This window comes from Choristoneura fumiferana, chromosome 30 (genome assembly GCF_025370935.1).
Source record: "Choristoneura fumiferana chromosome 30, NRCan_CFum_1, whole genome shotgun sequence".
Classification (NCBI taxonomy): Eukaryota; Metazoa; Arthropoda; class Insecta; order Lepidoptera; family Tortricidae; genus Choristoneura; species Choristoneura fumiferana.
Genome location: NC_133501.1, coordinates 2,949,783 through 2,976,213, shown reverse-complemented (window position 1 = coordinate 2,976,213; position 26,431 = coordinate 2,949,783). Strand labels below are relative to the sequence as shown.

General features: G+C 38.1%; 1 protein-coding gene across 2 annotated transcripts in view; it reads left to right on the top strand.

The window, feature by feature from the left end:
* The window catches only part of Orp8 (Oxysterol-binding protein-related protein 8), a 144,307-nt gene that overhangs the window by 36,090 nt on the left and 81,786 nt on the right, over positions 1-26,431 (top strand). For both annotated transcript variants that reach the window (XM_074110120.1, XM_074110121.1), the window contains exons 10-12: positions 18,192-18,340; positions 18,967-19,145; positions 22,243-22,423. In XM_074110120.1, the coding sequence (XP_073966221.1) occupies positions 18,192-18,340; positions 18,967-19,145; positions 22,243-22,423 (509 nt within the window). The remainder of the gene's footprint in view (positions 1-18,191; positions 18,341-18,966; positions 19,146-22,242; positions 22,424-26,431) is intronic.

Sequence of the window (26,431 nt, the reverse complement as noted above, 5' to 3'; positions counted from 1 at the left end):
TCGAGGTGGGTTTAGCGTTCATTAAAATCAGTTCAGCAGTTTTTCTGTTGTTAAACTTTGCAATGACAATGTCGGTTATTTTTCAACTGTTCTAAGTTGGTTAGTTTAATCCAAAAAATCCAATTTTCCTGCGAGATGCAAACGAAAATTAAAGCCGTGGTGGCCGAGTGGTTTGACCTATGGCCTCTCAAGCAGAGGATCGTGGGTTCAAACCTCTGAGTTTTTCAAAATTCATGTGCGGAATTACATTTCAATTTTACCACGAGCTTTACGGTGAAGGAAAACACCGTGAGGAAACCTGCACTACCCTGCGGAGCAATTCAAATGGTGTGTGTGAAGTTCACAATGCGTACTGGGCCCGCGTGGGAACTACGGCCCAAGCCCTCTCATTCTGAGAGGAGGCCTGTGCCCAGCAGTGGGACGTGTATAGGCTGGGATGATGATGCAAACGAATTCGCGGGCAACAGCTAGCTTGTTTTCAGAACCTAATCAGACATTCGAACTCTTCCTTCCGACTTTAAGCACATTCAAATATGAACGGTAAAACAACAACTTAAACACCAAAACGCCACACTAATTAACAGGCATACATAGAGCACGACTAACTTTTTAAAATTCAGTATTTTACCGTCCACGCATCGGAGCGGTTGCGTCGCGATAACAATGTGATAATATAATGATAATAGTTTGCACTGTAAAGGACCTTTGTTTTTTTTATTGGGCTATTTTTAAATGTGATAAGTGTGTACGTGTTTGGCATTGAAACTTGCCAGTGTATGATGCGGTCTGGATTTGTATTGTTGCAAATACATGGTTTGGTTGTTTACATGCATTTTGTAACATGAAACTCTTACGTTAGAGGCTTCGACGTTTAACTCTTCTCTATATCAATTATAATGAATCGAACGACGGCACCGCTGGATATTTTTTTTTTGTTGTATGACTATTTTTCAAAAAGGTTGTCCATTTTCAGTTGTCCACTTATAAAAATGTATATATTTATTTCCTGACGCTATTTCAACACAAAAAATAAGTAATATTGTGTTTAAATATAATTGTTAAATTTATTTATTTATTTGTTGCTGTTTATCACACTGCCTATATTTATTTTAGAATCTACCAGTAATTTTATTTTATCATCGATTCTAATACGAAAAACAAGTACCTAACATGAAAGAAAATGCAATTTTGTTTCCTTTTAAAAAAAATGAGCTAACTGAAGGATTTGAGGCAGTTGCGTTCCAGGGCACTGGAAAAAACTTATTGAAGTTTTTGCACCCCAACTAAATATTCATGCAGAAATCGACAGATAATTGATGCATATATAGATGTATCAGGAATACAAATGTAGACCCACCTTAAGTCAAGCTCCAGTAATTAATTTTACAACCTCAAAACAAACACTTAAAAAGATACGCGTCTGTGGCGTTGTTTCTGGTTTTACTATAAATAAACGAAGTTAAGCTTTATCAGCGTATGCTATAATAGTCCGTATCATCATAAACCGAGCGATTTTTCGATGAATATAGTCATTACCCGCAGCTCTACGCGAACCGTTTAATTAAAAACCGGCCAAGAGCGCGTCGGACACGCCTGAAATAGGGTTCCGTAGCCATTACGAAAAAATTAAGTAATATTTTTCTAAGGATTTCGTATTTTGTTTGTACGGAATATTCCAAGTTTAGGTATATATAATGTAAATGCAGGCTTTTACTTTTGGTTTAACGGCGCACCACTACAGTGTTTCAGTTTTATGTTGATACTCTTACACGTTCGTTTTACTCAAAAAAATTCTGCGGTCTAAATATATGAAGTATATTTCAGTTTAGACTGAATATGAGTGGCGTAAAATTGAACATAAAAACTTGTTATACGAAATAAATTAAGCTATCAGATTTTTATAATCAATTAATTCAATTCAAAGCACAATGAAGTGAAAAAACTAATATGCATGTAATGTAACCAAGTCCTTTTGATGGGATAATGTATTAATTATATCGTACTTATTCATGGCAAGTTACGAATATTCTTGCAAGTAAAACTCCGACCATACTTAACAGACAACCTGAGAATTTATACTAATATTTCCGTCAAAATTAGCGTACGGAACCCTAAAAACGGGATTTCATTAATTCACGTGGGAATTTCAAAAAATTATTTTTCGCTCAAGTGACATTTGACTGTAAAGTCAGGCAGGTTCAACCTTTTGGTTTTAACGGCACACCACTAAAAAATAGCCAAGTGCGAGGCCTGGCGCGTGGAGGATTCCGTACAGTATACCCATAATATGTCTGTCCCTGACTGAATGCTCCTCTCATCCACTCAAAGGTTGACTGGTAGAGATCCCTTAAAGGGATAAGTTCGCCTTTGTACATATATTTCATTGTTTGTCATCTGTGTTTGTTCACTTATTTTGTACAATAAAGAGTTTACATACATACATACATATTGTATTAAATAGGGATCTTTAAAAAACGAGCCTATCAGAAAGAAAGAAAGAAAATAATTTATTTATAACAGCAATGACACATTAAGGTTAGGAAAAACTGTCTGTCTGACTCAGTCTCTCAAAGGGCCGGCAACGCACCTGTGATACCCCTCGTGTTGACAGGTGTCCATGGGCGGCGGTCATTGCTTTCCATCAGGTGACCCGCATGCTCGTTTTCCCCCTCTTATATATATAAGAATAATTTTATTTAGTAATAAAGTTGCACTGTCCACACAAAATTACAAAAGTACTCATTTGAATAAAAAAAAATACATTCTACTTTTCGACGGCCTTCGCACTACACTCTGGGTCTGTATCGCGAGTGCCACATAAAAAAAAATGTCATTTTCATACCCATTAATATGGAACTTTATTATTTAGTGTCCAATGTCATAATGAAAAATATGTACGATGGGATAATATAATTGAAAGAGCACGGTATATACGATATTATACATATAAACTCATCTGTGTTTATCCATGTGGTCTGAGATATATATTTTTTTTATAAATCCGGTTCGCACTTGACCAGTTTTTTACGCTGATATGAGTGGGTGAGTGACCGTTGAAAATTGTTAGCACATTGACTAATGTTCTTGACATGCCGTCATATGACATAGTCATATCATATCGCTTCGAGGTATTAACTAACCTTGCTGTTTATTATGTTTTGGCTGTCGATAGTCGTTTCGTACTAGCTTATGTGTGAGTCTTTGTTCAGAAAAAAAACGCCATGAGCGTATCGGACACGCCCAGGATAGGGTTCCGTAGCCATTATGAAAAAAAAATTATTAGGATTCGCATTGTGTACGGAATCTTCCAAGTTTAGGTATATTTTATACCTTAGGCTGCTATTTACTCTTAAACTACTTATAATTCTCAAGCAATCTTAGCCGCTATAATTTTCCTTGTAAATTTGATCCTTGTAAATTTTATATATTTTTAGTATCTCGACCATTCCTGAATTTTTTCAAATTTTTCCACTTACAGATTTTAGATCGATTTCAATGAAAATTTGCACTTTAGAGTTGAATATTTCGCAAACACATCACTGAATAGAAAAATGGTCTTAGCAACCCACCAATGGTTTTAAAATACCTGTCCAACGACACCCCACAATATAGATTTAGTCGAGAAAAAAAAATCACCCCCTCTTTACGTCTATGGGAGGTACCCCAAAAACGCTCCGTTCAGCTGTTTCCACCAGAGATGTGCTGTGCGAGGTTATGTAAGTGAAGCGTTTCTATTGGTCCATGAAAAACGCTTTCCTTGCAACATTCTTCGCTCATCTTTGGTGGAAACGCTTAAGGAAGGAGCCAGTAGCATGCAAGACTGTAACGTCACTACAGTCGAGTGGAACTACAGCCCATGCCCTCTAGCGCATGGAGGAGGCCTGTGCCCAGTAGTGTTTAGGTGCATATCGTCACTACTTAAAAAAAAATATCTGAAAATGTATAATTTTTCTGAGTACACTTTATGACCATTACGTCAAGGTTCAATTTTGCTGATGTATTTATTTGAGATACGAGATTTTTCAAAGTAGTGACGATATCTAGTAGTAGTAGGTGTATATGAAGGGTCCACGGAAGGAACATGACTAGTCACCTTTTTTAAAATTGAGATTTTAATCTCAAAATGTAGAGCTCGCAAAGTACTATGACTTACCACTGAATTAAATAATCTGAAAACAATATAAAATCTATTTTTTTATCTTTTTAATAAACGGTGACCATAGTAATACGGTATTTGACAACTGCTGATTTTGCCATATCTTAATATTATTATGAAAATATAGATATACAGATAATGTTTAGCGAAGAGAAAATTTAAATCGGTTGAAATTGGATTTATAGTGATTTTTTGAAAAATCCATATACCTGTCTCTTTCTCAAACGCTTTTCTCTATGCAGCAAGTATGGCGGTACTGGCGTGTGACGTCACATGCCAGTATGTCTTTCTCTGTCTAATCTTGAATTTCAAACCTTTATAACTTTGTTATTTGTAAAGGTAGCTTAAAAATTGTTTTTCTATTCGATAACAGGCATTGTGTAGTTTTAATTTATAAAACATATACAAAATAGTCAAATACCGTATTGTTCGTTATGACTAACTTTCAAACCGCTATAACTCAAAAAGTTGCTTAGGTGACTAGACACGTTCTTTCCGTGCACCCTTCATATACACTACACCTCGCTATGTGCCATGAGGAAAAAGTAATGCATAGATTAATTAAAAATAAATTGTTATGGGTATTTTTAATCTCATTAAGTGTTGCTCAAAGCTTTTCCTTGAACATTTTCCTGGTTTTATTTATTGTTATTGTGTATTGTTAATGCCGGGTGTGAAGATAAAATAGGGCACTTAGGGCCTACACTTACTTATATTGTACGGTCACGATCGTTATTTTGGGATACTTAAGATCTATAATATATACTGCTCAAAAGAAAATGAGGGCTAAGTGAATTTTATGGGTGAAACGAAAATAGTAATAAATATAATTATTTATAACATTCCTTGTATAAATATCGAAAGTACAAACTGAGACATGGATGCACAGAAAAACCAGAAAAAGAGACTAGCACTGGGAATCGAACCCAGGTCCTTAGCAATCCGTGCTGCGTGCTATAACCCCTACACCACTGCTGGACAGGAATCTAGAGACGAATTTTTCCTATGCATACATATCTCAGGTTGCTTATTTCTACTGTGCTACTTAAGCAGCAGCACTAGCGACATCTATGTTTCGTCAACAGACGTCACATTCTTTCGGAACTAACCGCTCACCCAGACAAGAGATGTCGCTACTAAGCAATCAAATTATGATTGGTTTTTTGGAGTTTTTATTTTATTTCAACTCCAAATTTGTTACTTTTACGGGTATTTCAATATGGTTTCACGGGATACCCGTAAAAGTAACAAATTTGGAATTGAAATAAAAAAAAACAAAAATACTCCAAAAAACCAATCATTACAGTGTAAATACTTTCATCCAATTAAATATATTCCATTAAAAACGCAAACATATTTTTCATTTCATTCACATTATTTTGAGTAGTATTATGTCATTTTGTATGACAATTCAAATAGTTTTTTTGAAGGAATGTGTCCTAAATTAACGCTCGTGACCGTACGTAAGTACAGAGTTCATAAACTTGTAAACAAAACCTTAACCGATTTTGATAAAACACGTCTAAGAACCATCCCTAGAAAACCTGCCCTGCTTTCAAATAAAAAACACCGCATTCAAATCGGTTCACCCGTTTAAGAGCTACGGTGCTACAGACAGACACACATAGCGGTCAAACTTATAACACCCCTCTTTTTGCGTTGGGGGTTAAAAACCCGGTCCCGACATCCGACAAGTAGGAACCAGCTCTAATAGTTTACAGGTTTTTCAATAAAAAAAGACAGGGCCAGATTGTGTACTCTCTTTGTCTAAAAAAAAACGATGTTTAGTCACTTTGTAATTCGCGTGTTTCAGTGGGCGAGCTAGTAACAAATCTTCTTCTTCTCTTTTGAACTATGGCTTTTCTGTCCTAATTAATAGGACAATTTCGCCAGTGTCAAGGTAAACTATATAACAATATAGAATTTTGGGATCACTGTTCACTGTTAAGGTTAATCGCCGCATAAAACACTATCAAAATTATGCTTCAACTAGCCAAAGAAACAGAAATAGCAAAATTAGATATTGTCTACATCCGCCATCCGAATCCTAGTAACAAATCTAAGGACGCCTGGACGTGACAGTTGTTTGAGTTTGACGCACGTTTGTGTACACTATTTGAAATGGTGGTGCTGTCAGCTCCAGACAAGCTAACACAGAATACAACTATAACCAGGGTCTGTTTCACCAATCATTGATAAATTTTATGTGACAGACGCCTGTGATGCTCTGTTTGTTTTCAAAATTCTATATCAGATTCATTTATTTATCAGATAACATAATTGGTCCGGGTCTGTTAGAACCGTTAGTATAATTATTGACTACTCCTCCTGCGGCCAACCATACAACAAAAATTGTCATTGAAAATTAAACCTTAATGTTTCTTAGATAAAATTTGAATGATACAGAGAAAATAACATTTTATTCCTTTTTTCAAAAGATATAAATTCTATTGCTAACAATATGTACTAGTATTATCACTTTGAACCTCATGTTTGTTTGAAACAAAACAAAATATATTAATCATATAGGAAATTAGGATAGTGTTAGTAGGATATTAGTAGAAATTAGTAGCATTTGACCTCATTGTGTGTTTTAAACAAAACTGCAAAACATTATCGCTGACACGGTTACGTCAACCTTAACTTCATCATTCTAGGTAAATGAGACCAAGCCCGCCCGAGTTGTCCGACTAGTTTGTTAAAGCAAAGTGTATATCAGTATGTGATCTGCACACAATGCCACCGAATTTCCATTTCACTTGTATTTTAAAGCTTTAGACTTATAGCAAAAAGGTTTGATTGAACCCCCAACAATTCAATTTTCAATTTTGGATCTAGTTTCAGTAGCAAAAAAAGCTAAGTTAAAGATTGACCTGACAGTGCTTTGGATCCTTTTTGTTAATCCTCCCGATCCCGCCTGTTCATAGAGTTTATTTTTTTTTTTTTATTCGACTGGGTGGAAAACGAGCAAGTGGGTCTCCTGATGGTAAGAGATCACCACCGCCCATAGACACCTGCAACACCAGGGGATTGCAGAGTTGGTAAAAAATATGTAAAAATCATGGGTTTTTAAAACGCCCTAGGTTTTACTCGAGTAAAAGAGACTTTAGTTTAGCTTATGCAACTGCAAAATTGGTAAACAAATATTTTCTCTACGGAATGTAAGTCGCGACTACCTGTCATCATCACCATCACCATCATCACCAAGACGCCTGAAAAAATACCTACTCAGTCCAATGTATTTAATCGTGTTCTAATTAAACTGTCCCTAACTGATTGCTCCTCTCACCCACTGAATAGTTGAATGGTAGAGATCCCTTAAAGGGATAAGTTTGTGTTGGAGATACATATCTCAAAGTTTGTCAGTTGTATTTGGTGTTACTTTCTTTTGTACAATTAAGACTTTAAATACATACTTTGTTCATAGATTAACTACTGCCATTATACTGTGGATGATTTTTGCTATTGCACACAAACGCTTATAGTTAATATAAATTTGCTAACCTCTGATATATCGAACAAGGACATCTTCGCAAACCTCTCGTGACCATAAATGTCACTACTTATAAAACGTGCTGTGATTTTTACAAGCTTTTATTGTAGCTTGTCCAGTTGGGTCAAATACTGGAAAACTTGACCCACTTTTTTTTTTATCAAACAGCTAATAACTCCTTTTTGAGGTTTTTATTCTCTGTGTACCCGTTTTCTGTATCGCTTACTATTTCTGGTGTACAGTAAACAGTCATTGTATTGTATAACTTACAGCGGTCGGACAGTTGGATTGACTTAAAAGTTGGTAGGTATCGTATCGTACTAATATTATAAATACGAATGTTTGTGTGTGTGTGTGTGTGTGTGTGTGTGTGTGTGTGTGTGTGTGTGTGTGTGTGTGTGTGTGTGTGTGTGTGTGTTACTCCTTCACGTTAAAACAGCTGCGGATTGGGATGGAGTTTGGTATGATCGCTGGATGTCTGGAATAACGCATAGGCTACTTTTTATCCCGATATTCTAACGAGATAGGGATAAAATCTCAAAATAACAAACGCTGGGTTTAGAGTCATGAGATTTGGCATGGTTGTTTTTAATGCAACGTCAATGAAAACCATTATGTAAATTTCGGGAATTCCTACAGGATTTTTTAAAAATTCTGGAATTTAAATTCAAATGACCCGCTGGTAAACATTAGTATATGCAGGTGGTAGGACCTTGTGCAAGGTCCGCCCGGATTGCTACCACCATCTTGCTCGCTAATCCTGCCGTGAAGCAGCAGTGCTTGCACTGTTGTGTTTCGGCGTGGAGAGTAAGGCAGCCGGTGAAATTACTGGCACTTGAGGTATCCCATCTTAGGCCTCTAGGTTGGCAACGCATCTGCAATACCCCTGGTGTGGCAGATGTTTATGGGCGGTGGTGCTCTCTTACTATCAGGAGACCCACTTGCTCGTTTGCCATCCAGTCGAATAAAAAAAATATATAAATAGAATGAAAACTGAAAAACCGACATTATTCTGAGTTGGTATCATTCTAAGTAAAAAAATTGTAGATTGTACAACAAGAGCATAAAACGTGGCATTTTACCCGAGGCGTTCATATAGCCATTATTGTTTTATTTTGACTGATTTTTAGTTTTACATAAATTAAAAATTATTAAAAAATATATATAGAAACTTTTTTCTTTGTGGCTGTTGACACCTGATTACCTTGGTCTTAGACGAAGATTCAACTTTATGCATTAGAGCATAAAAAGTAATTATATGTCCCCTAGATCCAGCATGAATACCAACAACAAGTTCGTGTTTATGCTGGGTCTAGGCTACATAAAATGACTTTTTATGCTCTAGTGCGTCCAGTAAAATCTTTGTCTAAGACCAAGGTCAGGTGTCAACAGCCACAAACAAAAAGTTTCTACATATTTTTTAATTTATATCCTGACATAGCTGGAAAAATATGCAAGTTGAAGTGGCAATGGGCGGGCCATATCTTTCGAAGAACAGATAACCGTTGGAGAAAGTTCTCGAGTGCCGACCACGGACCGGAAGACAAGGCGTTGGCAGGCCTCCCACCAGGTGGACTGACGACATCGTGAGAGTTGCGGGCAACCGGTTGATGCAAGTGGCGAGTTGTCGTTCATTGTGGCGTTCTAAGGGGGAGGCCTTTGTTCAGCAGTGGACGTCTTCCGGCTGATGATGATGATTCAAATAAAAAACGATCGAAATAAATCAGTAAAACTTAAAAATATATATATATTTATTACTTTAATTAAATTTGAAATTTACCATGAGCTTTTCGGTGAAGGAAAACATCGTGAGTAAACTTGCACAAACCTGCGAAGCAATTGAATGGTGTGTGTGAGAAGTTCCTAATCCGCACTGGGCCCGCGTTGGATCTACGGCCCAAACCCTTTCATTCTGTAGGCCTGTGCCCAGCAGTGGGTCGTGGGAATATAGGCTGAGATGATGATGATGATTGAGTATTTTAGTTTTAGTAATGAAACTCTATTTTCTTTTGGGTAGTATACTTGAAAAGGGGGGATTTAGCTTCCTCTGGCCCCACTCTTCCACGGTCAATGCCTTGGAGGTTGCTAATATGCATGTTTGTAGGTAAATATTATGGTCGTAGGTGTTTACGAGTACGTAACCCGTAAACATAGTTTTTTTTACGATCTGCTATTGTATCGAGATTACAGTCCATTGATATGGATTATGGAGTGAAGGTTATATGGACGATGTATGTATGTTACATAACGTACAGTCTGCTAAACAAAAATTAAAGACAGAAAAGAAATATTCGTGACATGGGAAACAGTTCATTTTTAATGTAAGCTTTTTTGCTGCCAATACTTTTTGTTGATTATACATTTACCACATACGCACACAAATACATAAATATTTTTTTATTGTACTTACATTGTCATCCAAACTACATTTCTGTATGTACCAAATGTCAAGTCGATGCTGTAAACAGTATAGGTATGCTATAGATGCCATAAAGGTCTCTGCCCGTTAGTGTCATACCATGATCGTAATAGTAACGTGTGCTATCACGTTTCCTAACCAACCGTCGCCGTCGCGTGTCATTCCGTTCCCGACACTTTCCTATTACGGTCAAGTAAGATGTAGTCGGTAGAGACTTTTTCATCGCACTTGCTCGTAAACAGTGTCGTAACATGCAGGCTACCTTGCTTGCAATGCAACTTCCCAAATAAAACCCTCGACCTTAATGTGCTTGTCATGAAACCCGTGGTCGGTAAATGAGTCATTGCCCGTATGAGTTTGTTACTGCATGGTGTGCTGCAGCGCACGTCGGGCGCATGCTGCGGGGTTGGGGGCAGGAGCAGTCAGCGGTATCGGCAATTTTTTAAAAAATATTAGTTTTTCTTTTATAAATATACAATTTTACTCGCAAATGTGATGAAACACATTGTATGTCGCACGGGCGGTACTAGAATTACGAACATCGACTCATTAAAGCCCTCAGTCTTCGACTTCAGGCTTCTAATAGACTCGTTCGTAATTCCTTATTTACCGCTTAAGACACAATTTACTATTAACCGTTGAAAATGTGTACCTCGTTGAGTTTCTTGCCGGGTTCTCTTCTCAACAGATTTTTTTCCGAACTGGGTTTTTGACATTCATAAGTGCTTGTTATAGACTAAATTGAATAATGTTAGTTTGACTTAAACTGACGTTATTGGGATCGATTTGTTACGGCTTCACGCTACTGGGGTAGCGACCTTATTGTCTGCTTTTGCTGTTGACTGTACTCTGCGGTTAGGTTACGCCTTGAGGCTTTGAAGGTTAGATTTTAGTGCTTATTATGGACATAAAAGTTGATACTTAAATGGACTAATTGGAAAATTAATAAGCCACTCAAAATGGCACAAGTGTGATAGCATGTGGCGTTGGTGATTTTCCCAATGGAACTCGCGCCTTTTTAACCCCCGACACAAAAAGAGGGGTGTTATAAGTTTGACCGCTATGTGTGTCTGTGTGTCTGTACGTCTGTGTGTCTGTCTGTCGCACCGTAGCTCTTAAATGGGTTTGCCGATTTGAACGCGGTTTTTTTTATTTGAAAGCATGTTTTCTAGCGATGGTTCTTAGACAATAGACATGTTTTATCAAAATCGGTTCAGTCGTTTTTCAGATATTGAACTTTGAAGTGACAAAGTCGGGGGTATTCCAACTTATTGTTGGCTATCTTTTCTGTAGTATATAAACGCGACTTGCCGATGTAAAATGTCCTTGGTCTCGCTAATTCACGCTCCGAAAATGGCAAGCCTTGATTATAATATGTAGACAGTGTTTAAACGTGATTTAACACTTACGACCCATATCTTACAAGTTAAGCCTGCTCGAGCTATCTGCCAGATAAGATACGAGGTGTTCCGCTAATATACGTCTCTACTCTATTCTGACGTATATTTAAGAAATTTCATTTTACTTTTTTTCACGATTTGCACAATGTACAGAGGCCGTGTTGCCTAAAGTTTCTGACGCTTGCATTTGACTGCGATCGCGAGCATCAGAATAAATAAAAATAAATAAATATCATGGGCACTAACTAAGTAAAGCTTGTACTATGAATACTAGGCAACGGATAAACAACATACTTATATAGATAAAAAAATTTTGGTAAAAAAACATTTTTTATACAAGCTTTTTTGCTGACTGTACTTTTTGTTGACTGTACTTGCAATTGTCACCCGAACTACATTTGCAAACCAAATTTCCTATTAACCGCCATTAACGGTTGAAGAGTTCCGTCCTGCGGAGACGATCCTGGCCGGACTACCAAAATGTCATTACCAGATTATTGTATTGTCACGCAATTTACATAAGCATGCCAAATTTCAGGTCAATCCGACTACTGGAAGTTGGTCGAATTTAACTTGCAAGATTTGATTACAGACAGACAGACAACGGGACAAGTGAAACTAAATAAAAGCTTGTAAAAATACATACTTATATACATATTAAACACCCAAAACCCGAGAATATGCATTCGTATTATTCACACAAATATCTGCCCCAGCCAGGGATCGACCCGGAACCTAAACCTTCATCAGGTTCTCTAACCACTTGGCGATCCGGTCGTCAAATTATAGTCTGTCAAAAAAGAGAAGAAATTAAAAAGTGGCAACACTGTAGTGTCATCCCTTTCAAGCCCTGTCAAACCAAAAAGGGAGGACACTACAGTGTTGCCACTTTTTAATTTCTTCTCTTTTTTGACAGATTATACGCAACGTTAGGCAATACGGCCTCAGTATTATGTCGGATAAGTTCGTATTTATCTTCCAGTAGTTGAATTTTGTCTTAAAATTTGGCGTACTTATGTAATCATTCAATTGAAATCAAATCAATCTGGTGACAGTACAATAATCTGGTAGTGACATCCTGGTGGTTTCGGGCAGGATCGCCCTTTGTGGATGGAACTACTTAAAGTTGCTTGGATGACAATGCATACTTGCAAATCGTCACTATGAAAAAATCTCGTACCTAAAATCAATATGTCAACAAAATTGACAAGATTTCATTTTTTTAACACCTGTAAATTACTACAGGAATCGAATGAGTTTTGCCTCCTGAACGTGGGAAAATATTTATCATAATTTATTTCTCCATATTTAAAAAAATACATAAAATTGAAAAAATATGTCTGAATTTGCCAATACTACCACAGAATAGATATGTTTCCTTTGCCTTTTTCACCAGAAAAAGGAGCTGTCAGATTTACGTGATCTTTTTTTTAAGAGACTAGACAAAAGTAATGGATCTATTGTGTGGTAGTTTTGGAGTTATGCCCTTTTAGAATAAGCACATCTTAAAAAAATTGTAATAAATAAATTAATAGTTGTAGTGAAATTTTAAAAATATCAGCGTTTTTCTCTTTCCAAACAGAATACAGAGAACGAATCAAATTATAGTCTTAGAAATATGAAATCTTGTCAATTGAATCTTAACATAATGTTCATTTTTTAAAGTAGTGACGAAATGCAACGTTGCAATGGTACATTTAACAAAAAATGAGAATTTGAACAAAAATTTATTTGTTGGATCATCATCATCATTCCAGCCTGTGTAAGTCCCACTGCTGGGCATAGGCCTCCTCTCAGAATGCGAGGGCTTGGGGCATAGATCCCACGCGGGCCCAGTGTGGATTGGGAACTTCACACACTCCATTGAATAGCGTCGCGGGTTTGTGCAGGTTTCCTCACAATATTATGACTATTTCTCATAAAAGTGTCCCGTCATGAAATTGACAAGAAATCAGTTTTGTCAAGAAATTATTAACTCTGACGAGATCATAAAACATAAACTGCATAAAACATGCAAAATTTCTTGACGTCAGGAAAACGTCACGAAATCATGTGAGGAAAAAAATCGTGATTTTGTACTACATCGAAACTTTCTATTGGATCCAACAACAAAGATTATCTGACTTTTTATTTTGAAAGAAATAATTTATTTGCCCGAATACGGTTACACGCAGATTTTATAAATTATATTAGGCCACACTTTTTTTTTTACTTTGATAAAAATAATACTTAAAAAATGGGTACTAGCATTTAAACTAGGCAGTGCCTGTGTCTTAAATGCCACATTCCCTTTACCACAAGTTATAACACAATATTACTTATTTTGTGTGTTGAAATAGCTTCAGGAAATATATTATATTTTGTTTATAAGTGGACAACTGAAAATGGACAACTTTTTGGGAAATAGTCTTATTGTTCAAAAAAAAGGTATGCGTCCAATATTTTCTGATAACTGGCGGACTAAATAGAATATTACTAGCTTTTGCCCGCGACTTCGTCCGCATGGAATTCGGATATCGCGCGCTGTTCCCTCGGTAACTGTGTATGTTTCCGGGATAAAAAGTAGCCCATGTCACTCTCCGGCCCATAAACTATCTCTATGCCAACAATCACGTCGATCCGACGTGAAAGACGGACAAACATACAAACAGACACTTTCGCATTTGTAATATTAGTATGGATTCTTTTTTACCCATTAATCTATTCAATTGAAGCACTGTCGGTATGCGATACGTACCAACAGTCAGTTTGTCAACAATTAACCAATGTCAACTGTCGCGAGGCCACGCGACTTCTCACACCAATTTGCTGTAATGACTGTGACAAACAAACAGTTTTGCTTCGTATGATTGCCGGCAGAGGGCGCTGGTGTCAAAGTTCCAGTTATCAACAGCATGGTTTAATCGACTCCAGAAAAGAAGACCGTAGAACATTCAATCTTAACGTTGTACGTAAGAACTGAGAGACCGTAAGCAAGAAATTTTATTGAATTGTGATAGTGTCGCATGCGCATTCTATCGTTTTATAATATTATAAATACGCAAATGTGTTTGTATGTTTGAGTGTTTGTCCGTCTTTCACGCCGTAACGGAGCGACGGATCGACTTGATTTTTGGCATAGAGATAGTTTGTGGCCCCGAGAGTGACATAGGCTACTTTTTATCCCGGAAAAATGCACAGTTCCCGAGGGGACACCGCGCGATAACCGAATACCACGCGGGCGGAGCCGCGGGCAAAAGCTGGTCGTTTTATAAAATCCTACCGTTCTACCTGACTCTTTCTCCAGTTTAGCGGTTGGAACGCACATAGAACTACCCTGATACATTTGAGCATTGACTTGTAATGAGCATTCTAGCAAATGTTATATTACAGGCAAAAGCTCCAGGTCCGCATTTAGGGGGCTACACTCCCGGGGCCTCCACAAAAGAAGGGTCCCCACAATAGACTTCGGATGTTTTTTCAAATTCTTAAGAGTAAACACTACCTAGTAAACATCTTTTCCTTTGATTTTTTTTCGCTGTTTTACCTATAGTTTTGGCGGGGGTGGAAGGGTGGCTGGCGCACGGCGTCACGCGGACTTTAAATGGCTAGAATCCGTTTAATTTTTAAGAATTTCAATTCAACTGCTAGGTCAAATGACATGCGTGCGAAGCTGCGGGTAAAAACTAGTAACTTTTACCAGTGGCGTAGCGTCCATCCGCCCCTGGTGGCATAATATATTTCACAATTTTTTCGCACCTACGATTCGGACCAATTAGAATGAGCACGAACTTTTCTATTGTGTACTTATAATGTGTCGAAATCGCGGGAATCCCTTTTCGAGTTTAAAGACACCTTAGTTTTTAAAACCTAAACAAGAGGGAGGCAAATTTTTCGTCCGGCCCGGGCGGTTAATTACCCACGCTACGCCACTGAAGTTTACATTTTACAAGCATGTAGCATTTCCTTGTTTAAATTCTTTAACATTTCAAGTCAAGGTTAGGTATTTTAAAACGAAACTAGGCCTGTTATATCAAGTTACGTTTCAAACAATACACCATAATGCGACCTAAATCCAGACGGCATGCACCGCATTGCAATGGCAATGAGATCAAATTACTGTCAACAATAGTATGACTGTATACAGCGTGTTTGCTTAATACCTTTTGTTCCACGCCTCTTTCTTTTATTTAAAACTGACCGTCCATTGATCCTTTCTCACTTGACCGTGAATGACATGAGACACAAGATGTATCTCACTGGTTTAGTTACAGACCTTGAATGACCCTAAATTATACTTACTCGGAAACAAGTGACCTAAATTGAGGAAAACCGTCCAAGTGCGAGTTGCACTCGCGCACCGAGAGTCCAGTACAAATTTTTACTCCTCCTAACTTTTATTTTAACAGATGTAGTATTTAAGACCTGGACCAGCCACCAGCTTTATTATATTGGATATATTTCAACACTCTTAATTTTTTTTTCTCAATAATGTTGTTAATATCTATGTTGCTGCTATTTCATGTTCTTATCTGACATCTGACCTAGTTGTTATTCAAAACACGCTGTATCGTAAATGTGATACCATGCATTTTGCCTCTGAATGACAATCTAATTTGACACCATTACTTACAGCGATATGTGACGCACGTGACATTTTGACATTGTTCCTATGTGTGATGTTTACAAAGCAAATTAACATGTGTGCAACTTGTAATTGTAGAAGGTGGTAATTTGTGATATTAAAAAATAAATATGCAAAGTATATGAAAGTTAAGGATTAAAACCAAGTACATAATCTAGTGAAATTTAATGAATAGGTTAATAAGTGTCCTAAAACTAAACATATATCAATAATAGATTACAAAAGTCATCAAGACATAGCACAAAGCGAAATGTCTCTACGAGTTTGTAGATAAAACTATACTTATTATACAGAAACATAATATAGAAATTATAGAACTTAATGTTAAAGAAACAGATCTTTTTGGCACACAAGTAGATGTGATCAACCATATTGGTGTAAAATATAATTGGTAAAGCCTTGAAGAAGATAGAAGTGCCTAAAGCGTAACTTAAGATAGAAAGCATGCTGAAGAATTAATTAACAAAGAAGCAAAAACGAGAGAAAGTTACGAAATATTAGTTGAGATCTGTTAGAAGACTTACAAAGATTGAATTGGCATCTAAGAATTGAAACTCTGGGAATAGAAGACAAAATAACAAAAACGACGGCAAAGAGAACGTTACTAAATTGTCTAAATTGAATGCTGGCATCTTTTTAAAAGACGAAGTATTCTTACAAAGTGCACATTGTGTTAAAACTACTGTTTTTACACTGAAGACTTCTTTGTCAACAAATCACTTGTCAATAATAAATATTAAGGAACACATACGGAAAGACCTCCTTACTCGTGTACTTTAAGAACTTCCAGGGCCTTTTTCCGTTGAAGAGTTAGTTCAAGATTCTCTCAATCATAAACAAGATACCAATAACGATGGAACACGACACGGACATATTGTTTTCATCAAAGGTGAAGGACAAGACGCGTCGCCGTTCGAGTATATTCTCCCTCTTGAAGCGGCAGAAAAAGCTGTCAAGGCAGGTGTCGGAGCCTGGACCTCTGCCGCGGAAGTTCTCGGTGGATTCCGCCATATTGTCGGACTTTAGAAAGATGGAGGGGTACAAGGTGTTTCTTGAGAGCAGGAGGGATGTAGAGTGCAATGGTAATGGTGGTGAGTGAACAATTGAACAAAATGATACACAAACTTTATTCGCGTACATACTCGTACCATGACAATGATTTCTGTGGCAGTGAGAGGTTAGTTGACGCTGGTACCGCGAGTTCCGTTTGACGCATTTGACATTTGCGTCACTTGTGATTGGTTGAATAACGAAATGAGCCAATAGCGGGCAAGACACCAACGTCACTAAAGTAGACGCGAAAAAGTTCTAGTCTAAAAGTTGGTTGATTATCATAGTTTACGCTAGAAGATTGTGTGTACCGATTATTTATTAAGCTATTCAAAGTATTTTAGCACTATACATGCCGAAAATACGTGACCCCAAGTAGCGGAACTGATTTTATGTTCTTACTTATTACACAACAGAAATTTGGCATGATTACGCCTGCTATTTCGATTACTACTCACATATTTTACCGGCCTTACGTCAAGTTTTATCGCGGAACTTCGGTTAACACCCGGCCTAAGTTCGGTTCTATGCCATAACGTGGCGTAATTTTGGCAAATGTGGTCCCAATATGGGTTGTGGACTCGAAATTTAGGTCGCGTAATTTCGGCAAAGCGTGCTTAGATCCAAAGGCCCAACCCCTTAATTATAAACGCTCGTTCAGCTTCTCTTATCTGTAATTTTGACATTAGTTTTTGCTAGAAACAGATGAACAATTTTTTTTACGAATAATGTAGCTCTAGTATTTTATCTCTTAAGTCCCAGGGTATTGCGTGAAATAATTTTAATACCTTGTAATGTATTATGAGTATTTCTCAAAAAGTTGTCCATTTTTAGCTGTCCGCTTATATAAAGAAAAAACCTGACGCTATTTCAACACAAAAATAAGTAATATTGTGTTTAAATATATACAAAACATTGTGGTAAATGCGATAAAAGTTGATTCAATATTTTTCGGACTATGTACATTACCACGCTACCCTGCTACTTACCTGGTATCGTTTAGCTAACAGTAGTAAGTAGCCAGCTACCAGCACCGTTTCTTTTCGCAGAGCTAGCCGGTGCCGCTTCGGACACGGACAGCGAGGGGTCGCGAGCAGGCATGGCGGAGGGGACCCCGGACCCCGCGCGCCGGGGACTGGACCCCGCGCAGCGCGTCCACGAGCTATACGTGGAGGACCCTGACCGGGAGACTGGCGCGGTTAGTACCACTACAGCGTAATAAAGCGCGTTCTAGACGGATTTAATCTAGAGACCCAAAAGGAGTGACCTTGGCGGAAACCTGTCTTGTTTCTATTCGTGGTTTGTGTTTCGACTGCATTTCAACAGGTGGCGCAATTTACAGCAGATTAGAACAATAACAAATTCTCACGCCCTAAGCCCTCTGAATATGGAAGTAAGTCTGTGCCCAACAGTGCGACGTATAATAGACTGGGAGGGTGATGATGATGAAGGGAGCGCCAAAGTTCGCATACTCTTTACTAGTCATACATTATTTTTTTGTCCGAATCATCGTTTGTCATAATTTTATTCCCACCGAAACCTCAAATTTTTGTGATAATTTTAAATAGTCATCCAATAGAAAACTATAGGGTTCTAGGTTTGTTTTATAACAGTTCTGAAAAATTATTGGGTTCAGAGAAAAAAGAGTTATGACAAACGATCGTTCTGACAAACATTGCGTTCGGACTATCAAGAAGTATGCGAGCCGATATAGACCCGATGATGAAATTCTCAACGTCTTTGGAGTAGGTTTTTCTTTGTTAAAAGCTACGTTGATACCAGATCTTTCTAATAATAAATGGGGTGAATCTTAACTTATTCCAGGCGGGTGAGCTGGTAGAAGAAGTGGCTGAGGAGAACAAGTCCCTCCTCTGGTTCCTGTTGAAGCAGGTCCGTCCGGGCATGGATCTGAGCAAGGTGGTGCTGCCCACGTTTATCCTGGAGCCGCGGTCCTTCCTCGACAAGCTGTCCGACAATTACTACCATGCTGATATACTTTCCCTGTAAGCTGTAGTTTGTAACCGACCGCTCGAGGGTTATGTTTTTCGAATATATGCCCATTTTGTGTTGGGGCTAATTTGTAGCTTTTTTGGGCTTTTTTGCAGGTGGTAGGACCTTGTGCAAGGTCCGCCCGGATTGCTACCACCATCTTGCTCGCTAATCCTGCCGTGAAGCAGCAGTGCTTGCACTGTTGTGTTTCGGCGTGGAGAGTAAGACAGCCGGTGAAATAACTGGCACTTGAGGTATCCCATCTTAGGCCTCTAGGTTGGCAACGTATCTGCAATACCCCTGGTGTTGCAGATGTTTATGGGCGGTGGTGATCTCTTACCATCAGGAGACCCACTTGCTCGTTTGCCATCCAGTCAAATAAAAATAAATAAATAAGTATTTCAACAGCATCAGTTTTCGTTGTCTCATTTTTTTATGGGCTGTAGGATAGGATGACATTGTCGATTATTTTTTAGACGTCCTGTACTTCTACTAGATAAACTGGAAACTGTGACAGAATCTTTTACCATGACAGCAAAAATATATTTTTCACTTCTCATGCTTGTGTTTATGCTGGATCTAGGCGACATATAATTACTTTTTATGATCAAGTGAATAAAGTAAAATCTTCTTCTAAGACCAAGGTAATCAGGTGTCAACAGCCACAAACAAAAAAGTTTCTACTTGATGTTTTTTTATAATTTTTAATTTATATAAAACTAAAAATTCATCAAATCAATCAAAATAAATCTAAAAACAATAATGCATGAAAAATAAAAGGTATATTAGAAAGTGAATAGTTGTTTCCACTGTTGCTATTTCGCTTCCTCGCAATCTGAGTAAAAAGCAGAGTGTAAAACTCGAGCATTAAACCCATTCTCAAGCTCAAGTTTCAGGCTCAAGTGGCTAAATGAACGCTTGGGGTAGAATGGCTCGTTTTATGCTCTTGTTGTACAATCTACTAGGTATATTTATTTTATCAATGAAAAATAACAGCATTACTGTAAAAAACCCAATGCGCTGTAAAATATTAGGGATTGTCGAAAGTCGTCTTCGTCGCTACCCTAAAGCGACGGAACACCACACCCTCCGGCCAGAAGTCGGAGCGCAGGAACATCTGCTGGTTCTTGGCAAGCACTTGGAGTCTGAATGAGCTGGAATATTTAGCCTTTTGTGACACGAGCGGGAGGATGAATGGGCCCACGGAAGTCATCCAATTTCCTGCTAATATTATAATTGTGCAAGTTTTTTAATATGTTCGGATGTTTGTTACTCAATGACGTCTAAACCGCTGAACCGATTTAGATGAAATTCGGTATACGGATAGTTTGAGTCCCCGGGAAGGACGTAGGATAGTTATTATCCCAGGAAAATTGCTCCCGCGAGATAGCGATAAACGAATACTATGCGGACGGAGTCGCGGGCGACAGCTAGTACGGAATAAACGCTCAAGAGTCAATCAACTCTTTAGTGTATGTTATCCTGTCCCGTGACTCTGGAGACATCAGTGATACACTTTGTTAGAAAAATGTTTACAATGCTTTCTATTAGCATGCTTAGGAGATGAGCCGTGAACGAATGAGGGCTATCGTTTTTTATCTCACTAGATGGCGCACTGTTGCGTGTGGTTTTTAAGTATGGCTTTCAAAGTCTGTTATTGCGGGCGTGAAAACAAAGTTTAGATTAAAATCATATTTAATACACCTTAAAACTGTACCAAAAAATATCGAGCATGCCACAGTGTTGCATAGTCCGCGTTTCGTTCGGAAAAAAGGGAGGACAAAGGTTTCAGAAAGACAAAACTGTCTCAAAACACAGACATTCATTGCCCGGAACGCATATTTGCATAATTAATTTCAGATATTGCAAAATATTCACAAAATTATTCTAATTATGAATAAACCCGCGTAGCTCACCAAAAACTATGAGATTTGACAATTCCGGAGACCTCACGCTACACTAGCGCCTCTAGTGGCGAATTCATACGCGATAGCCCTCATTGCCTTAAGAATGTCACAACTCCCTAACTTCTAGTGCATTTTCACCCAGTAAAATCGTACAGTCAAGGATATCGATGTCGGCGGCCGATCGTAAAATCGCAGATCACGAAATTCCTAGGCATATCGTGAAATGCCGCCATTTCATGAATTGGCTAAGGGACATCCGCCATATCGTTCATAACTCACCGTTTAGCGATTTGCCTAGTGACGTTTAGGCAGATCATGAAATTCCTAGGCATATCATGAAGCGCCGCCATTTCATGATTGGCCAGTTTAGGCAGATTCATGAAATTCCTAGGCATATAAATAAAACGCCGCCATATCGGTTCTGGCACTTCGCCGGCCGCTGCCGCGGCACGCTCGCTTCGCTCGCTCGCTCGTGCGTCGTGATCACAATAATACTAACCACTCCTCGCTTCTCGTCGTACCTAATTTTTTCTTATATAAATAATACAACTAGTGAATACTTTATTACCAACAAAATTCTAACCTCTAAAATACGGGCAGACGTCCATGGTTTTTTCACATTGTGCACAGAATCCGTTTGATTCACATAAAAAGAACGGAGCTGATGTTCAAAAGCTTCTTTTGCACTTCTATTTTGAATTAAATCACTATTCTCGGTTTAAGAATCATTTTGTTGCGACGCCGAAATTTTTCACGCGCAAACAAACACGGGCGGTCAGCTGGTCACGGCCGCCATTGCATATGCAGCGCCACCAGTGGCCAAATAAGAAACTATTTTACGATGTGCCCGGTATAGAGCTAGAATATCGACGAATGCGTTGCTTCTAATCGATATGCCGTATTATTTCTCAGGCACATCGTGATATGCCTGGCCAACGTTTAGGCATATCATGAAATGGCGGCGTTTCACGATATGCCTAGGAATTTCGTGATCTGGCGGATTTTACGATCGCCGCCGACATCGACACGGCCAAAGTTGCAAAAAATATGTATACACGGCCTTAATGTTAAGTGCATAAAGTGTGCTTGCCCTTGACTCTACCCTTAATAAGTTACCCAGGAGACGTTACCGTGGCAACAAGCTACACTAAAAAGTTATTTGATCTTCGAATGACCTCTAATTTACTAGCATCCCTCGTTCCAGCGCCCAGGGCGTCGACGACCCGTACCTCCGATTCAAGCTGGTGCTCCGCTGGTACCTGTCGGGGCTGTACCGGAAGCCCAAGGGGCTCAAGAAGCCCTATAACCCCGTGCTGGGGGAGACTTTCCGCTGCTGCTGGCCGCATCCGGACTCGCACACGCGGACGTATTACGTGGCCGAGCAGGTTTGGGGCTGGACATTTATTTATTTATTTAGGGCCTTGTCACACTTGCAGCAGTTTTTGCAGGTGGTAGGACTTGTCAAATTAGTGAACACATTTTGGCCGCGAACGAGCTTGTTGATTTATGTTCATTTAACGAACAGCGCGTCAATTCTTTGTTAGCGCGCGAGAGTGCATTGCAAACTAAATTACATAATCAGTCCGAGTCACCCACCCGCAGCGTGGACTTCTGTGACATATCTGTAGGTAATGATGGAGATATCTGTAAGAATGTTAATAAAACCCTAGTATTTTCTGATAGGATAGGAAAGGGATTGGGCAAATTTTTGTATAATAATATATCAAACAGCTGTGTCATAAATAACTGTATGCCTAATGCCTCATTCAAACAAATAATTGAAAAAATTATGCTCACTCAGGTGACTAACCAGTCAACTATTGTATTAATGTTAAGTGACGGGTCCGACGTTAGGTGTTCGGACATAAAAACTGGGTTCGATTTACTATCAAAACTAGGTGTTAAAACATTATTATAGGTGCGTTTCCTATATTGCTTCTCTAAATAAATCCAATAATCATTTATATCGTTTAAACAAATTATTGTTTAAGATGACGAGCCGTCATAGTGACGTTTTATTTTTTGACACTAATAATGTTATTAGTGACTACCGACTGACCCCGACAAGCTTGCTAAATCCTTAGCATGTTATATTAATTCCGTATTCGGAAATCACCCCCCCTCCCCCGGCCCTGTTAGGACGACACCTTCAAGCGCGAATGTGTCTTTAAACTACCTACACCGACAATAGAGAAGCAAAGTAGTCTATCATTTCTACATCAAAATATAAATCGCTTCACTGGCAAATATTAGATTTAGAATTACTCTCTGAAAAGTTAAACTTAGATATTATCTGCTTAACAGAAACCTGGCTAAAAAAGATTCAATGCAATTTAATGTACATAATTATGCAATAGCCAGCGCCTTCTGCAGAGAATCTGCAGCAGGTGGCGGGTCTCTCATATTAGTGAAAAATAGTTTAAAGTTCAAAGAACGCAAAGACCTGTCCAGCCTTTCTGTTGAACGGTATGCGAGATCGCTTCTGCGGAAACGGAACAGTATTTAATTTTATGTATATATAGACCACCAAACTCGAGTATTCCTTTGTTTATAAATACTATGGAAGATGTTCTAAGGAAATCAGTAAAACGTAATAAAGCGCTGGTGGTCTGCGGGGACTTTAATATCGATATTTTATCACAATCCGTTGAAAAAACCAGTTTATTTCTGTTTTAAAATCTTTTAATTTAAATTTCTTATTTAATGAACCCACCAGAGTCACAACCACTTCGGCCACATGTATTGACAACATTTGTTAACTTGTAAGTATTTAGAAAAAGCTGTTATCAGTGGAGTACGATCGGATCACAAAGCTCAAACAGTGAAGTTACCTCGGGCTAGGGGCGGTGTTAATCAAACCATAGAAATTAGGCCGTTGAACAAACAAAGACTTGACCGTCTCAAAACAAACATCGCGCAAAAAGTAAACAATTTAAAAGTAAATACTAAAAATCCAAACGAAAATTTCAAGATATTGTTAAATACTGTATGCGAGGAATACGATAAAACGTGTAGTAAAAAACGTATTAAAATAGGAAACAAACTATCATTCAATGAATGGGCTACACCCGGAATACGTAGGAGTAGGGACGTCTTATATGATCTTTATGATAAGAAATCGTGTACCACTGATGAACGTTTCCACCAGTATGTCAGGGATTATTCAAAATTATTCAAAATTATATGTAATAAAGCAAAAGCAGCCCATGTAACTAATAAAATTAAGTCCTCTGATGATAAAATTAAAACAGTTTGGAAAATTATAAATACTGAAACCGGTCGACGTAAGAACGCGGAGTCCTCTATATCATTAAAGATTAACAACGTATTAGAAACGGACGCGGTTAAAGTAGCTAACGAGTTTAATACCTACTTCTCTAAAATCCCCATCGAAACGACAAAATGTCTCGCGTCTTCCTCAAAGTTAGCTGAATCGCTCTTAAAACAAAATGTATCTATTCCAAACTTAAGTAATTTTAAATTCACGCATGTCTCTCCCTGTGACATCATTAAGACTTTTAGATTATTGAAAGTAAAAAAAACGGAAGACTTGTGGGGCGTCTCAGTTAAGGTTCTACATTCCATTTTAGATGTCGTTGCTCCAACTTTAGCATTTATATTTAATAGCTGTATAGATGAAGGCGTATTTCCAGATTTGATGAAATATAGTAAAGTAGTTCCTATTTTTAAATCAGGTGATAAAGATAATCCCTCTGATTATCGTCCTGTGTCCATCCTATCAGCGTTTAGCAAAATATTCGAAAAAATAATGCTGACGCAAATGATCTCGCATTTTAATACCCATAAAATCATGCATCCACAGCAGTTCGGATTCACAAAAGGCAGGTCTACTACAGACGCGGGTCATAGTTTAGTTAAATTCATATTGCAAGCTTGGGAGGAATCACATGACGCTATAGGTGTATTCTGCGACCTTTCGAAAGCTTTTGATTGTGTGGATCATGATACTTTAATTTGTAAGTTAAATTTTTATGGCATTCGTGGCCTCGCTTTAGAACTCATTAAATCTTACCTCACACAAAGAAAGCAAAAGGTAGCGATTAACGGAACGGTATCGGAGGGATCTGTGGTCGAAATGGGAGTGCCTCAAGGATCCATTCTTGCCCCATTCCTGTATCTTATTTATGTAAATGACCTTACTTATATGGTAAGCCAAAAGTCGGGTATAGTTATGTTTGCTGACGACACGTCTTTACTGTTCAAGGTTAGTAGAAAAGATACCGACTTCATTGAGCCCAATGAAACCCTGTCCGTGATATCCGCATGGTTTGCTGCCAATAATTTGTTACTAAATCCTAAGAAAACTAAATGTATTAAATTCTCGTTGATAAATTCATCTAGCTCGAATTCAGTTTCTAATATAAAGTTAAATGGTCAAACTATTGAATTTGTAAAATCAACAGTATTTTTAGGAATAACGCTCGATTCTAAACTACAGTGGGGACCTCACGTCACAGCAATCGCGGGTAGATTGAGCTCTGCTGCTTTTGCAGTTTGGAAAATACGGCAGCTAACCGATGTGGCGACGGCACGGTTGGTGTATTTTGCTTACTTTAATAGCATTATTTCGTACGGCCTTATTTTATGGGGATCTGCTGCAGACATTGAGTCAATTTTTATCTTACAAAAGAGAGCAATTAGAGCAATTTATAATTTGAAGACGCGTGAATCTTTAAGATCTTTTTTTAAGGAAACAGATATCCTAACCCTGCCGTCGCTTTATGTTTTTGAAATAATCATGTATGTTAGGAAGAACATATGTGATTTTCCCACTAACGTCGATAAGCCAAATTAGAAACACAGGGAAGCTTAAAGTTCCATCTTACAGACTGGCTAAAACCAAAAGTCTTTTCTGGGAAATTGCATACGTTTTTATAATAAATTCCAAAAATATTATAAATGAAACGGATACAAAATTCAGATCTATTGTCAAGAAGACATTAATATCAAAGGCGTATTATAAAGTTAATGATTATATCATGGACAGGGATATTTGGAAATAATTCCGATCCGCATTAGCGATCCCTTCAAATAGCGAACCTACTGTGTTAAAATAAAGTTGTGTTAAATACTTGTGATGTATACATATCATTTAATAATATTGTAAATCTGTTTTAAAAAAAATATATATACCTCGTTGAGTTCTTGCCGGATTCTTCTCAGCAGAGGTTTTTTCCGACCGGTGGTAGATTTTTTTTGACATTCATAAGTGCTTGTTGTAGCCTAAATTGAATAAAGATATTTTGACTTTGACTTTGACTTGTAAGGTCCGCCCGGTTGCTACCACCATCTTGCTCGCTAATCCTGCCGTGAAGCAGCAGTGCTTGCACTGTTGTGTTTCGGCGTGGAGAGTAAGACAGCCGGTGAAATTA